At 35.7% G+C, this 17,258-nt stretch overlaps 1 protein-coding gene across 13 annotated transcripts in view; it reads left to right on the top strand.

Moving 5' to 3' along the window:
• The window catches only part of C2CD5 (C2 calcium dependent domain containing 5), a 66,066-nt gene that overhangs the window by 7,993 nt on the left and 40,815 nt on the right, over nucleotides 1-17,258 (top strand). For 5 of the 13 annotated variants that reach the window (XM_027680785.1, XM_027680781.1, XM_027680783.1 and 2 more), the window contains exons 4-9: nucleotides 7-102; nucleotides 653-808; nucleotides 3,520-3,718; nucleotides 6,303-6,454; nucleotides 9,338-9,532; nucleotides 11,900-11,985. In XM_027680785.1, coding sequence (XP_027536586.1) covers nucleotides 7-102; nucleotides 653-808; nucleotides 3,520-3,718; nucleotides 6,303-6,454; nucleotides 9,338-9,532; nucleotides 11,900-11,985 — 884 coding nt within the window. Of the gene's footprint in view, nucleotides 1-6; nucleotides 103-652; nucleotides 809-3,519; nucleotides 3,719-5,188; nucleotides 5,314-6,302; nucleotides 6,455-9,337; nucleotides 9,533-11,899; nucleotides 11,986-17,258 lie in introns of those variants that run through there. The other 8 variants (XM_027680791.1, XM_027680789.1, XM_027680794.1 and 5 more) reach the window with 3 other exon arrangements.

The following is a 17,258-nucleotide window of genomic DNA, read 5'->3' as shown; positions in this document are numbered from 1 at the left end:
TGATAGGTATACGTGGGGAGATCAACGTGGTGGTGAAAGTAGATCTCTTCAATGACTTAAACAGATTTAGGCAGTCATCCTGTGGAGTCAAATTTTTTTGCAGTAAGTAGAGAAAAAAAAATTTATTGGAACAGAAAACCTCTCCTCTCTCCCCCATTTTTCTTTCTTTACCTGCTCTGTCAGTCTCCCTTGTATCACCAGCTTGTTGCATAAGCTCAGTGAAGATTGCATTGAAGCCAGTAAAAAATGCATAGAGTTGTTTGGTTTGCTTTTCTTTTTTAATACACTTTTACTGTCCGTATTTCAAAACAATGTAAATAACTGATTTTTTTTTTAATTTATTTAAGTTCCATTTCAATGTCTGTGAATACATACATAGTGTTATTTTGGGTCTATATCTTGTTAAAGAGACACAAAGTGAAAAGGTTTCATAATGGTACATGTTGTAACTGATACACTGAGCAGTTATCTTACTGGTGTTCCAGGGTCTCCCAGAACAAAGCTGCTTGAGCATGTCCACATTTTCACAGAAAATCATGTGGATAACTTTCTGGAATCGTTCACATCCCTTTTTATGTGTAGTTTTATTTTTTCTTGTAATTCTTGGCTCATAGACTTATGTCTTACATCTTTTATATATATTTTTTAACAGCTACATCTATTCCTAAGTGTTACAGAGCAGTAATAATTCATGGATTTGTGGAAGAACTTGTAGTTAACGAAGACCCAGAATACCAGTGGATAGACCGAATTCGTACTCCAAGGGCATCAAATGAGGCCAGACAAAGACTTATTTCACTCATGTCAGGTATTAAATCATGTAGGCTGTAATGGTTATTGCTGCTTTTAAAAATATTCACCATTTAAATAAGTGCCTTGCTTATTTATGATTTTGGGGATTAATTATGTTTGTTTTTTTCAGTTCACAGTGTCTTCTCTTTCTGAGGATTATACTATTCTAACTGATGGCCAGTATAGCTGACTTTTTCTTTTCCTCCCCTTCTTTGGTGAAACCATTCTGCTTTTAATTTGTTGGTTGCTTGTAGCAAGGTCAAAGAAACCTGTGAAACTTTTTTGAAGGTTTTCTTAACCCATATGAGGAGTATTACTAGAATTTTAACTCAGTTAAAATAATGAACAACTCTACCCTCTTTAGGCTACTTTGAAATATGTGAACAAATATACACCATCTGAGATACAGTGTGCATTAATACTGGTGTTATTCATCCCATCTGATTGAAATCAAGCTTGGGTTATTGTTCTGTGAGGAAAGGCTGAGAGAACTGGGATTGTTCAGCCTGGAGAAGAGAAGACTTTGTAGTGACCTAATTGTAGCCTTCCAGTACCCAGGAAAGATGGAGATGGATTATTTACCAGGGCCTAGAGTGACAGGAAAAGGGGGCATGGCATCAAACTGAGAGTAGATTTAGATTAGATGTTAGAAAGAAATTCTCTACTGGAGGCACTGGAACAGGTTGCCCAGAGAAGCTGTGGATGCCCCATCCCTGGAACTCTTCAAGGCCAGGTTGGTTGGGACTGTCAGCAAGGGGTTGGAACAAGATGATCTTTAAGATCCCTTCCAACCCAGGACATTCTGTGTTTCTGTTATTCTGATGACTGTTGCCTTGCACTGATTCTGCAGAACATACTTACAGTTCCTGGAGAGACCAGTGATTAGAGTCAGTTGTCTCCATAGTTTCAGTACCTTCACAGATTTTTTTTATGTTGTTCTAGTTGTTACTGATGCTGACCAACAGCAGCTGTGAACCACGATCCTTGTGTTTCAGTGCCAGTAGTACAGAACAAAACACCCTTGTGCCCTTAGTAATTGCACAGTAAGGCAAGGGGCAATCAATTGAAGATGGATAATATTGAAGGTGTAAGGAATAAAAAGAAATGAAACATAGACACCAGGATGATAGGCAGTGGTTTCAGTTCTCTGCTTGGCTCTTAATGTTGTCGGGTTTCTTGTAGATACAGCTGTGTTTTAAGGAAGGTACTAAAATAAACAGTGAGTTGGGTTTTGCAAGCATGTGTGGAGATCTTTAGTAAGTGGGGCAACGTAGAAGAGATCATGGAGATGTTACTCATTGTCTTCACTGTGAAAGCACATTTTGAGGAAATAGAATAGAAAAAAACTATTGTCATAACTGACATGAAGACACTTTAATATAGCTCCCTGTTAGTTTACAGGATTAAAATTTGCATATCTCTTGTCTTGCACAAACAGTGCAAGTGGATAAAGTAGCACATGCGGAAGTGTTCTGCCAGATTTTATTGAAGGAAGTGGTTAAGAGGAATAAAACCAAAACACCTCACAGCAATACTGTTTCATGTCATGTTATAAAATGTTTCACATTGCAATCCGTTACTGATGGCCACACCTGGAGAATCCTGGAGAAATCTGTAACTTCTGAGAGCGAGCCAGGCTGTTTCACAGGTCTGTGTCATGTTATGTGTTGTTTATGTTAAAAAGAATACGGTCTCGACCTTGGCTTGGATGAAATCCCTAGCACTTTTCACTTAGCTAGGAACTTCATACACTACCTCAATCTTCGAGATTTTTTCAAGACCAGTACAGGCATGATTTCAGTTAAGAAGTTTTACAATAGTAACCTGTGCTAGTAATTTTAAAATCAAACTTCAAGAAAGCAGTAGAAACCAGGGGCAGGAGTTGGACTTCGATGATCCACGTGGGTCCCTTCCAACTCAGGATATTCTACGATTCTGTGACCATTTTATTCCACATGAGTTCTCAGCAGCAGTGACATTGTTAGGGCTATCCTTTGTGACAGTGAGGATTTTTCAGTTTGTTAACAGAGGATTTTGGAAGTCTTTAATTTTCATCATAAGAGAGATGATATTTTCTACCTAAGTATGACCAAAACAATCTAGCTACATAGATCCATTAAATATGTTTTTTTTAAACATCCTACTAAGTAAGCAGCAATAACAGACCAGTGTGTTACAGTCACAGTCTTTCAGTCCTTATGTGCAGCTAAAAGAGAAGTGGCAATCTTTTGTTTGCTGTGGGAGAGGGCGAAAAGTATGAATTAGGTTGAGATACGCTTGAATAAGTTTGTAAATAAAGAAATTATAGATGCCTATCCACATAGGTGTCAAAGATGTTACATTGTTCTGAACTGTGTGAAGGAGTATTTAGAAAATTACCTGAGTTCCAGGACACATCTTGACTGTCTCTTTCTCTAAATAAAGAGAAAAAGGAAAAAACTAATGAAAATAAAAAGTAGACGGGGAAAAAACCTGAAATAACCTGTTATTTTGGCAATCAGAGTGGATATGGAGAAAAAAAAGAAAAAAGCTATGCAACACATTGGTATCACACTATGTTATAGGAGGCAGAGGTTGTGACCAGCTCCTTGGCATAACTGTGTAGGATTGGATTTATTACCTGTTCTACTGACTTGGTTGGCAATTCCAAAAGAAGAGGTCAAAGACCATGAAAGAGAATAGGGAAAGTTCACTGCATTTATGAGCTCTTTACCTTTTGTTTTGTAGGTGAACTGCAAAGGAAGATTGGCTTGAAGGTGCTTGAAATGAGAGGAAATGCTGTTGTTGGTTATTTGCAGTGTTTTGATTTGGAGGGAGAGTCTGGACTGGTAGTGCGAGCCATAGGAACAGCCTGCACGTTGGATAAATTAAGTAACACATCAGCATTTTTACCTGCATGTAACTCCCCATCCAAAGAAATGAAGGAGTAAGTATGAATTAGTAGCTTGTAGGGAAACAAGTGTCACCTCTCTTCTTTTCATACTCATTCAGTTTTACATAACTGTGTGATTTCTTTTTTTCCCCAGAATTTGTTTTCCTTTTATAGTTTTATTTGTCGGCAACTCAGTTTGTATTCCACAATTTTGAAATTTTAGGTTGGATTACTTATGTTATTTCAATAGAAGATGGAGTGGTAATCCTTACTTAAGATGACTTTTGAATTCATGTAGCAACAGTATTACGTATCCTTGGGTTGTGATCCACCAGTTTAACCGATCATTAGTTCTGCTTTGACTCCATGTTTGTACAATAAACATTTCTATGGGGACTTCTTAGGGTATACCTTTGGTTCAAGTTTGACTGTGTATGCTGACCATATAAGAAGATATAAATTTTGAATTCAGACAGTTCTGTCAGTGATTTAGACAATGACCCCAGAAAGGTCTCATCTTTTGTTGTGTGCTTTCCTTTTAACTGTTGCAAAACAAGTAGGACTATGGCAAAACAGGTAGACAGTGAACTTGCAGGGAAAACTTTTTATGATGAGAGGTAGAATTTCATGATCTTTGTCGTATCTACTGCAGCACCAAAAACAGTTTGAATGCAATTTTTTGATATGCATACAGATTAATAGAATTATACTTGCAGTCTTCTTCAAACTGTTACTACTTTATTGCATGGATAAATTTTCTGTTTGCTAGAGCAATCCAATTTCTGGAAGGAAAAAACAGCACAAAAAATTGTCCTACATATGCTGTGTTTCTAGAGGTATTGATTAAAGTAGCCATTTTCATTAGTTTGAACTGTTGTGTCATGGCAGTAGAAATTAGGCATTTTTGTTGTGCAGGCATCAACTGCTCTGCAAAATACCACAAAATATGCTCTGAATTCTAAAAATCACTGGTTTCTATTTCAAATAATAGCTTGTTTAACTTGTCTTAATTTAAAAAATTGCCATCAAAAGAACTTCTGGATACAGTGCAGCATGAAATAACAGCGGTGATTTAAAAGGAAAAAAGGTAGACCTGGTAATTATTAACCTAAAAAGCATCCATGAATAAATCGGTAGCTTTCGCTCTGCAGCAAAATGTGGAAATTCCACCTCCCAAATTATCCCTGTTCAGCTTGGTGGTGGATACTGTCTCACTTCAAAAAATGGGCGTGTTTCTCTAAAGCAGCAAAATCAACTAATACTTCTTATTCTTGGCTTTACTAACTTGATGCCCTGTTGCCAGAGAATCAATTATGCATTCACAAGCTAGTGCTTAAGCTGTTCCTTTTCCTCTTTTTATTTTCATCTGGACTCTTGCATGCTAGGAATTTAAATTCTTAGAGTCTGCTTAGAGTAAGAGATCTCTTCTAGCTAAACTTCCCTGAAATCATTGATAACATAACCTTGCAACCTGTTTGTATGTATTGTTTTCTTTTCTTCCACCTTGGCTGCAAATTCTCTCAGGTCTCCGCTGGTTCATCCGCCAAGCCATGGATGCCGCTCGACTCACAACAGCCCAATTCACACTGCTACTGGCTCACGACTTACTCAGAACTTCTCTGTGTCTGTTCCCACTCTCATCTACACTGGTACGAGACTGCTCAGACTCCAGAGCTGGGGAGAGGCAGGCCACAGGCACAGTGGTCGCAAAGGGCAGGCAGGCAGGCAGTGTAGGCAGGTACCACCCATCCTTCCTCCCTCATTTTCTCATGGAGACACCTCCTGTTGTCAGTGAAGAACTGCCCAGTGTGCAGCTGCTGAAACAAAGGCAATAGTTTCTTGGAAATGCATCGGAGTCTCTTCCACAAAGCCACGCTCTTCATTTCGTTTTAACGTGCTTGCTTCCTGAGAAATTCAGTAAAAATTAAGTTGGTGTATCTGGGAAACGTTCACTATTGTACAGTCACTGGAGAAAACCATGTTTTGATTCGAGTTCATAATTGCTTTCAAGCATAATTCTGATACGGTATTTAGGTTTTAAAGTGGTTGTAGGAAGGGTCTGTGCCATTTGTGGAAGAGATTGTTTTAGAGAGCAGGTAAGTCAACCTGTGCATAAGTGAACTGTTTGTCAATATAGTTGTTCCCATAAAGATTCTCCTCTTTGCTCTGTTTTTAGCTGTGGCATGCTGCTGCTGCTATAGGATAAGGAAACGTTGTTTTTTTTCCTTTAAATGCATATGTGTGTATATACATAGATGTATAAATATGTATAAACACAAATATAATTTGAAATCATTTTTTTCTTTATTAAACTAACTCAAAGCATTGTGTACTTGACCAGATTTTTAAGCCATAAACTTTTCAATTTTTTTCTTTTGCATATATATATATGATTTTTTTGTCACATCTCATGCCTTTCATTTGGCTTAATTGTTTCATTGTAGATTATCAGCATCTACCTGTAGAATGCTGAATGGGTAAAACAGCATTTCTTTGCCTCTGGCCTCATCCCCAGTCTCGCACCTAAGGAATAGCTGCTGGCCCTGCCCCAGTCCCATCCTGGTGTTTGGATCATGCTGCTGTCAGCCAGGTCCTTTGGCACAGGATTACTGAATATGTTTCCACCTTCTTCTGGCAGGATTCCTTTCAATGAAGATCCCAATCCCAATACTCATTCATCAGGACCCTCCACCCCTCTGAAAAACCAAACCTATTCCTTTTCACCTTCCAAGTCCTACAGTCGACAGTCCTCTTCTTCTGACACAGATTTGAGTTTGACACCCAAAACTGGTAAGGCGCTTCCACCCACTTTTTGTTTAATTTGTGTTTCTCCTTTTATATTTTCATTCAACCCCTTTTTGCTTTCTGGCATTTAAGTTATCAAAATGATGTGGAAATTGGAGACTTCACATAGCATACCTCAAGCTCAAAAGGGTTTCTGTAGGGCAAAAATTTCAATCCTGCCTGTATTTCCACTGTCCTGGATAACATTAAAATTACTTTTGTAAGACAACTGTATTCAAGACAAAATAAAACATCTTGGAGCATTAAGGGAGTCCTAAGTAATTGCCTTTTTCATATTTCCTCCATTTCATATCACAAATCATGGGAGTACATTTCTCACCTCAGTATGTCAAGGATGGTGTTACTAAAACTATGTAGTCTTCAGGCCTCATGTGTTGTGCTATAAATATACTGCATACATTTTCTGTTTTTGAAATCCTTTTTGCAAATGCAATACTAGAAACATAGCAGCTGCTGTCTTTTTGTTCTCTTGGTATGTGGAAATGGCTTTACGTACACAGTGTACGCTTTGAAAGTAACTTAAATTGCATCACAAGTAGCTCCAGCCATTTAAAAAACGTTTTTCTTTCTTCATTGGTCTGTCATAATTTTTTCAACTTGCTGTTTCCTCCCTCCTTGTGGTTAGAATCATGTTAGTAATAATGTCAGCACAACTTCAAAGAGTTAGTGTCTGTTTACTCTCCATTATGTGACCAAGGCCCTGAATTTTGCTACCGTAGAGCAAAATATTTTGCAGAAGTGTTAATAAAAGTTTGGTTACTTTTCAAATTATGTTTTCAATTGTGGTATTTCAAACTCAGAACATTCTTGTCTCCATCTAATTAGACAATTTTTAAGCGTATTAAAGCAGATGATTCAATTTTACTTGATAGCACCCGTTTCAAGAATTTTTCCTAGGAGATAAGTTAAATGTTGCATTCAAATGGATTTGTATTAAATATTTTACCTGGTTTATTCCCTGGATATCTGTTAAAACTGTTCCCAGTTAGGAAGCTGTCTTTCTCAGTGCTATCTTCTCTGTCCCATTTTTAAAACAAACAGGCAAACAAAAGCAGTTTATTTTTTTTGTCCTTATTTTTAAATGATGACTGTTTTGTGGATGGTGATCACTTGTTTAAAGGACATACAGATATAACTGGATGCTTATGATATAGAAGAACCACAAATTCATGTGTTTGGTTTACTGAATATTTGAAAACTGTTTCATTTGATCATATTTTCCATGATAAAGATCATTTCATGTAAAGGATTTAAATGTAACATAGGTGGTCATCTTTATAGATGTAAATGTTCTCAAGTTAGGAAAGTGGCAACTCAGTGTGAATTTGTTAGGGTTTTAAAGCAGCAACCTTACATCATTGCTGGCAATATTATGGAGGTGGATGGACCCTTTTGTCTTTAGTCAGTTCATACAGAACAGAAACAGATTGTGTAACTGGTAGCTCTTATTTTTAGGGAGTTTTCAAGTATGTGAAGATATTTTTTAGCTGTCTTTTTAGTACTAAAGCTAACAGTGGGCCCAGTTTTGCTTACCAGCACTGTCTTTTTAGCAGCTTTTAACTCTGCTGCTGAAACTTCTCCCAAAAGGATTTGCTGGTTGCATATAAAAATTCCATATCTTGGTTATGACAAACTTGATTTTGAATCTTAATAGATTAAAAGGACAGTTTAATGACAGTTTAAATGATTCTTGAGTCATTCATGTTACCTTTCACCAAAAATTTGGTGATGTGCAGAAGCTGCTTCTATAACATACTAAACTCGGTATGTTGTTTTTAAGAATTCCCTGTACATGTTTAGACCTCTGCTTTTTGTTTCCCAAGACTGTTGCTAAGTTGGAATATTTCAGTGTGAAAGTAGGTGATGTTAGTGTTTAAAAAAAGTTAAAGAAATGTAGACTTCTCATGTGACACATCAAACATTATCAAATTCAAGATAACCATTACTTGAATTGGCTGATGTGAAAATGAAGTCTTTTCTGATGTTTCTGCAGTATATTATATTCTTCTTTATTTCTCAGTCAGATAGTTTGTGTGTTCGTGTGTCTGAGATGGAGACTGACCTGGAGAAAGAGTGCAGATACCACAATTTCACAATAGGAGTAACAAAATAGAGGAGGTTGAAACTTGGATCTGCTTGAGCATCTAGTTTTCAGTAGCTCCAAATCAGGAGAATGTTACCTTAATGTCTTTTGTAAAATACAACTGTGCTTGTGTTATTCATTCTGGTCTATAAATACACATGCTGAGAAAGCTTGTTTGGGTTTGAAGATAGACTTCTGTGAGTAGTGATAGATTTTCTGCCACTGCAAATGAACAGAATCAGGCTGATGAAAAGCATGACCTATTTTAATCCAGTAATACATTTTGATGTCACACAGTATATGTTTGGAGGAAATTGAGAAGGTGGGAACTCCTTTTCTTTTTGGGAACTTAGAATTCTACAAGATTTATTACTTTAGAAAATCATAAACCAAATCCATGACCTCTCTGGAAAACAACTTTTTCTACCTAAATAATGAAAGTAATCAGATTAAGTGTGTGCAAAGACTGTGTTACTTTTATTTTACTCCAAAGTATTTGTTATCAAATTTTGTTTGAAATTTAAAATAAATGTCAGATTACCATTGCTTTTAAAAAAATAATTTCCAAAGGAAAATAATCAAGTCATGATTTTTAAAAACATGCTTCTCATTCACATTGTGGAGCTGTATTGTCATTCCATTTCTTTGTGTGTTGCGAAAGAATTTAGCAGTAAGTGTTGATTCGTTTAGAGAAAACAAAAATGCTTCATTTTGATTTCTTTTGTCCGTTTCTTTAGTCATCTTCTGAATCTACATCTCTTTGTCTCTATTACTTTCCTCCACAGCACCTTCCCCACAGGGACCTAGGATTTTCCTGTTTCCCAGCTCCCCTACACTCTCTTGTGATTCCCCACATCTTAAAAAGTCCTGTCTCCTCCTCTCGGGGTCTAGCATTAAACCTCTACACTCTAGCCATGTCAGCCCAGTTGTTCTGAGGAAAAGTGTTTCTTTCACTGAAGAGCTGCTTCTGGCTGCTTCTGGTAGGATCTATCTATTATGGCCTTTTAAGCAAACTTTTAAGGAAATGTTGTTGTTATTTGATATGGGGGCAATTAACACACAGCCTTCTATAACCCTGGTTTTGCTCAGTTAGCCTCTGAAAACTGCTGGCTACATGACTATTCATCCCATCTCTCACCTCTGCCCCAGGAGCTTGAAACAGCTTCAGAACTGCTTGTAGGATTTGAAACCTGTAGCTTGTGCTACGGAACTTTCTCCTTTACTCTTGCAAAATTTCCTTTGGTAATTGGACTAAAATAATTTACCTTTTTTTTCAATCACCTACATTCTCTTCACTTTGTTGTCCCTGTATTTTGCATGGAGCAAATGTTCCTTGCACTTGCTCATTAATTCATTCATAGTTGGTCAACATAATGGTTATCAGATGGCTAGCAACTCTGCTTTTTCATTTAATCTTCTAAACAAAACCCGTATTTTTAATTTTTCTGCCCATTTTTCCATTTCACTGACATGCGTTATTTTCATAGATTTAAATTAAAGAGTTGATATTACTGCTTTTTTTTTTCTGTAGAAGCTATTTTGGTTAGTTTGTATTTTTTGAGTTTGTTTCATGTCCAGTATTTATGCTCTGTTTGTCTGTATTTATTATTGTATAGTCCCTGGCAATGATGTTTAGAATCAGTGCCAAAGAGTAGAAGCAATTTAATCTTGTTTAATGGGACTATACAGATACTAATATTTTTGTTTCCTTATCCAAGAACAGCTAAAAATATTTGTTGAAAATCGTAGTATTTTTCTATCTAATTATATGGTAATGGTAGCCTAGTAGCTCTTCAAAATGAATGAATTTAGGAATGATTTTACATACATTATTAAGTCTGGTATTATTTCTAGATCTCCCAGTCTTTGATTAAAACAAATAACTGCACTTCGAAGTATATTTACAGTTTTGTTGACCTTTATCAGATGCTTGATCAGAAGAAAAAGGAAACTAGCAAGGAATTGTTATGTTAAATTAGTTATAAATTCTGTAAAAGAAAATCTTGGCTTCATTCATAACTGTTTGCACTGTGGTGTTTGTATTTCATCCTGCTCCTGACACCTTTTTGTTCTTTATCCTGTGCTTTCCTATACAACTTAAGTGTTTATTTTTGCTTTGTCAAATTAGCCCTGATGTCTTTAGAAACAAGGAATACCAATGATAGTATGTCTTTAGCCATGAAATATTGCTAAGAAAATCTGATTCACCAGCATTGTGTTTACTTTAGGAAAAACACAATCTTGGTATGTGTTTATTTTTTTTTGATTTCTAACCATAGAGCACAAAATTCACTGTCATACACATAACCTGCATCTCAACACGCTCAGTTAAGGTCCTTGGGAACAGGTAATTCAGTAGCAAAGATGTCTTTGTATCTGATAAACTTTCTCTTCAGAAAAAATTCCTATAGTGGGGGGTAGGGATGGAGATAAATCTGAAAGAAGGGAAGAGGGAATTACCCATATTATGCAAAATCGAAGTTTATCTCTTATTTTCATTTACAGATAATGTGCAGGTTATGTGTGTGCAAATATAGTAATCAAATAAGTGTGGCAGTTTTAAATGCTGAGCAGTAACCCTTGGCTTATGTGAATGAATCAGATGAGTGAATATTTCATTGCGTAAATATTAAAGAAAATAAAAGTAATTGGTAATTTTTTTTTCGGAGTTTATATTTTAAATTAAAGGATGTGCATTGCCATTGCAATTTTCTTTTTGCTCCTAATCATGTGTTATGTAGCTACTGCTGTAATTGTGTGTCCAGTCTCCTACCAGTGGTTAGGAAAGGTGATTTAGTTACTCTGAAACTGTTAGAAGGCTGGATTTTTATTACTTTCATTTAAAAAAAAAAAGGAATGATAGTAGTGAGAGATACTTAACTACAGAGTAATCTGGCAGAGAGGCCCTCTTTGAGAGGGACTGAAAATCTGGTTATGTAGAAACTTTCTGTGAACAGTAGAGAAGGCAGATCTACATTTAAATCATAGGCAAAACTCCCAATAGCAAGAAGAAAAGTTTTATGTCACAGGAAAGAAATGCAAGCCCAGATCATCAAGTCTTTGTATCTGGGAATTGTTTTTAATTCAGATTGACAGCAGAAAAAGATCTTAGACCGGGAGGGGTTTGTCCAAATGCTATAAAACCACTGCTAGTCATGTGGAAACCTAACTCTAGAATACCCCTCCCAAACCCAAGTAAAATTGTGATGCTCAGCATTTTTAAAATTAAAATTATGGGGATCATTTGACTGTTTTCAATTACTATTGTGTCTATTTTCTAATTTAACCTTTGATTGCAAATTATAATATATGTTTCTTTGAATGTCATTTGTACTGATACTCTTCAGGAATGGGCAGTGGGAGTGCTGGAAAAGAAGGGGGGCCATTTAAAACTCTTTTAAGACAACAGACTCAGTCAGCTCTGGAACAAAGGGTAAGGCATTTTATGCTTACATTTCTGATCTACTAAAGTGAAAATTTAGCTTGTAGTAAGTTAAATGTTTCCTATTACTTTCTGTTTAAAAATATGGGTCATTTTTAGGTTTGAAAACTTTTTACAAATGTTGAATGTTTAGCCCTTATATACACAGATTATTTAATCATAATATACTACTAAAGCATTAAGAATAGTGAAGGAATTGACTGTGAACAGCACTCAAGTGGTGTTAAAAGAAAAAGTTCTAGGAAAAACTACTGTTACTTGGTTTCTTTAAGTTACTGATGCATGTGTAAGTTTAATACTTAATAAATAATGGTAAAGTTTTTACAGAAGCCAAATTCAGAAACATTGGAACAGCTTTAAACAAGGTAAAATTCCCTTTTAGAATTGGGAAGACTTTCAGTTTTGGGAAGTAGAGTTGGTGCCTAATTGAAGGCTAAATGAAATGTGTGTGCATGTAGCCCTTAAATGAGAACTTAAACCTGAACTACTTACCAAGCAAAAGGAGGGGTTTATAGATTTAAGCTTTTCCTCTATAGGACTGAAAATGCCATCTGTCATTATACTGAATAGCCTGTATAATAAAAATAGTGGGTTTAATTCTTTGTTTATGGTTGGAATGAGTCCTTGCAACTTTGTTTATAGATTATACACTGCATTTGTCAAAATGTTATTAACGAGGTGTCTTGAAGGAAGAAATGTGACTATTTACCTACTGCGAAATAAATGCAAGTTTAATTACTATGTCTGAGCGCCTGACCTACTGCCATAGAACCATGTATGTTTGTTTGAAACAAAACCACCTACATCTGTGAAATATAAGTGAATAGCTGCTGTTTTGAGTAAGTGGATGATTCTCTTCTCATTTCTTGTGTCACCCATTGCTAAGGGAGGATCGCCTCATAGGTTCTGTAGACGGCGGGTATGTTCCAAATCACTGCGCGGCTCTTTGTAGCCCTTTCTTCTTCTACTGAGGATTTCTAAATCATTATTTGAAGTATTTTCAATTTTCTGCTTTGAGGCTTTGCAGATTTCTTTGTAATCTTCGTTTATGTGGGATTTTTTTTACTATTTGTTTTGTTATTTTTCAGAGCTCTTATCAGATCAGCATATTTTTGCTTCGTACTTTGCATGTTGATATGTTTCAGTTAAAATTTTAATTTGTATATAAGTACAAATCCATGGCTTTTTGCTTTTAATGTTTTAATTTGGCAAAAAGAATGCTTTAAAAAGAGCCTTTTTTCTGTTTACCTTGGATTTTGCTAGCATTTCAGACATTTCATGGCTGATCTGTCATTTCTTTAGGAAGCTTTTTAAAGACAATAAAAATGTAAATTAAGAGCACTTAATGTATTCTTAGAGCTTGAATTATTTGCATATTATTTTGATAAGGCCTGTGTATTGTCTAGTAGAAAAATACTGTAAAATGGGATGGAAATGTGTTGTCTGTTCATTGATAATGGTGTAGCAAAACATGTGAACTGTTAATTGATAAAAAAACGTTCATTCTGTCTTCTGAAAATTTCATATTGGATGTGTTTTTGCTATGGTGTTACCTCTTATTTATTTACCTTAAAATTGAATTACTTAACTAGAATGAATAACATTTATAAGTGACTTTTTCTGTTTTAATATTGTACACATAAATAGTGTACTCTAGTTACTTGTCTGGATTACTTAGGGTAGCACTTATTTGGAAAAACAAAGAATAAATTAAATATCTATAATATATTTCCACATGTATTAGTTATATCATGGAATGACAGAATGCTTTGGGTTGGAAGACACCTTAAAGATCATTTTGTTCCAACCCCCTGCCGTGAACATTAGACCAGGTTGCTCAAGTTCTTTTGGGTCTTATTTAGTTTATTTGGGTATATGGTACTGCTAAGGCACATTGAAACCGGTTCATTTAACTAAATGTCTCCACAGCTTTTTAAAATAAAGTGTGGTTTTAATGTATTATTTAAATAACCCTGACTGTCAAACTCTGTGCTGTTTGCAGAAGGGTAATCTTACTCAATTTCTTCTGTGAAAATACATCAGCTGTGGAAAACTCACGTGTTATATTGTAGATTAATAACTTTAAGCAATTCACAGGATGCCTGTGACTACAGCACACATGCCTTTGTGTATATTTTTGACTATAAATCAATAAGCTGTATTTCCATCAGTGGGAAAATCTGAGCTTACTCTACTCCTAAAAAATTAGCCTATGTTTTTGTAGAAATGGCCAAATGCTGCTCTTGATGGTATTTAGTATCTCTGTTGACCTCAACTTGGACAAATGCTGTTTTATTCCTCCATATTTGCATTCTGCAAGTGCCTGAGAGATCTTTACCACTGCCTTTTCAAAATGGGGATCTGTTGATCTTCATCTCTGAAGGGCATTGCTGGACACCTGTTGTGTTAGAGCTCAGTTCTCTGGGTGATTCCTTTGGCTGAAATCCTGACTTAATCATCTTTTCTTTCCAGTGACTTCTTACCTAGCCCATCCCCTCAGTTCAGTTCAAGAAAAACTGTAAGATTGTTGGGCCACCTTGTGAGATGGCACAGTAGATGTGCTTAGAATAAAAGCACACTCAACCAGGAAATTACCAGTATTTTAGTGTGGACCAGTTTCCCACACTGCTTCAGCCCCAAAAGCTCTTATGAGCACACCTGAGCATTATCTGAGGGAGTGGTCCAACCATGGGAATGAGTGAATGGCTGGAAGGGAGTTGGAGAACTGCTTCAGCTGGCACTAACACCAAATGATGCGTGTGTAGCCGTGTTCCATCTGCTTTTTCATCATTTTGTGTGTCTTTGTATGAAATGTAGTTCTAAAAAGAACACTAGCAATACATGTATGTGTGTACACAGACATTTTTAAACATTGTATTAAGCAAATATTTATGAGAATTTTATTGTAGCCTTATCAAACATCCCCCAAATGCTAACTATAAAATCTCTATGTAGTTGCCAGGATGAAACCAGTGACAGTCTTTCGGGGTCTATGCAGTCAATGACTGTGAAGTGACACAGTGAATTGGTATTGGTAAAATGATTGATCATCTACAGTTGTAGCTTGGAAACTTTAAATTCATCCTGTTTTGTCACACACTGGAATACTTTGCTTATATCACCTTGATGTAAAGATATTCCTTTGCAAATTGTAGTAATAGAGGAGATTTATAATATGAGAACACAGCATCTGGTTCTTATGAAATCTCTGTTTTCCTGGCAGTAACCATAGATGTATAATTTTGAAGTATTACAGATTACCACATGAAATTGAGGCTGGAACTAGTATTTGAATAATATAATAATAAAACCCCCCAAACCTCTAAATGAGCTTAAAAAAGAAAAAAGAAAAAAAAAAGGAAGGAAAAAAAAAAGAAATGCCATCTTATGAAGCAATGGAGTTCCATCTGTGTCAGAATGGGTGAGAGACTGTTAAAGGAATCATGTCAGAAGGGTTCAGTGAGTCTGATACCCAGGTTTGTCTGTGGCTGGAATTCACTGATAGGACACAGGTCTAATTTCATCATGTATTGTAATACAGACTTGCAAGTATTGATATATTGATTGAGAGAAAACCATGTCATTATTTGAGGTTTTATTCCTGATTTGTGGTGTAGGAGTCTGAACATGCTACACAGCCTTATGAAAATAAACAAAAAATGAAAGTAACTTCTGAATCTCCATATAGGTTAAAGAACATAGTATTTGGTTAAGCTTTGGAGCATGGAGTGTTGTTTACTTTGTTCAGTCTATACTGCTTTAGCATAGTTTAAGTTTGAGTATATATATGTGTATATAAAATACAAATGTAGTATGGGCTTAATAGAATTTCATATAGGTGGCATACGCAGTAAACTTTTTTATTGATTTCTGTAGTTCTGGAAAAGCTAATAATCTGAATGGCATTAAAGTGGGATGACTATATGCAAGGGGCAGAGCAGATGTGTATGTTAGATATTTAAAGATAAGTTAGGCAAAATGAGTGTCACAGAATTCTACAGGGAGAAATATTATGAGCATACTTGAGAATTACTGAGCAATTGCTGTTACAGAGCCACAGTGAAATAGGTTTCTAACAATATGTTTATGTACTACATTTTTTCCATTTTTCGACATGAAAGACATTCGGAAAAGGAGTTTAGGCTGTTATAGTCAGAGCTTTTTTGACTATTCTGGTAACTTGCAAAGCACTTTAATCTGTTAGAACCTTCTGGGGGAATCTTTACTGTAATGCTCTCTAGAGATGCATCAATGCTCCTGAAGACACATTAGTTGAACAGGTTTGCAGAGTCCTGTGGTGAAATCTTCCTGCTTTTTAATTGGATCATAAGACATGCCTGCAGGTTTTGGTGGGTTTTGGGGTTGCTTTTTTTGGTTTTTTTCTGGTTGTTGATACTATGGTTGCTGATTTTAAAAGTCTAAGCCCAACGAAAATACAGAAAACTTGAAGTTTGTAGGACCTTTTAAAAGTTTTAAGGGTACTTATAATAGGGGCAGTAAAAATTCTGAAGTAATAATTTTTAAATTCACAGTGGGTTTTAGTTTAAGAGGACTTTTCATGCCATGTATTGCTGGAAGAACCGTCATCCTCATTTAATCTGCAGCATGTATGCTGTTTAGGTAGATGCTCAGTTTAGCTGTGCTGTTCCAAATGCTTCAAAGTATGTGAGAAAGGATTCTATCCTGTACTTTCTCTCATAAAATGATAGTATTTTATTTTTTCCATTTATCCAATTATGATTATACAAACAATGATTGCATGATTTTTCTTTTATGTTGTTTTTTGCTTCTCTGCATTTAGAATTGCTGAACATGAATTATTGCCTTTCCCCCATAAGTGTGCTGTTACATATATATTAGACATTTCATAGAAAGTCTCTGTAGAAAATAAAATCTTCAGTTTTGGGCTCAACTCCTTTGAATAGGACTTGTTTTTCAACACGTGTAACATGAAAAATTGCTGTTATCACTTACTTTGCCTCTTGGAGGAATTGGGTTCTTGAGTAGTTTTGGAAACTTATTAGCTCTTCGTTTTGCTTATGAATTGGTAAAAACTAATTTATGCAAATTAATTGGAAGTGCATTTCTTAGGTTTAAGAACTTATAATTGTGTTTCAAAGACTTTTGCTTTATTCTACAAGATGGATTTTTACTTATACTTAGAGCTTATGAGCAGAGCAGTCCATTAAAATTTTTTAGGTATGTTTTCCTGTAATAAGTCATTCATCATTCTTGCAAGGCTACAGTTTGTTTCACCCTGTGCT

Source organism: Neopelma chrysocephalum, unplaced genomic scaffold (genome assembly GCF_003984885.1).
Source record: "Neopelma chrysocephalum unplaced genomic scaffold, ASM398488v2 Primary Assembly neopelma1_59, whole genome shotgun sequence".
NCBI classification, from domain to species: domain Eukaryota; kingdom Metazoa; phylum Chordata; class Aves; order Passeriformes; family Pipridae; genus Neopelma; species Neopelma chrysocephalum.
Note: the sequence above shows the minus strand (reverse complement) of the source record. Positions and strands in the feature narration are given on the sequence as shown.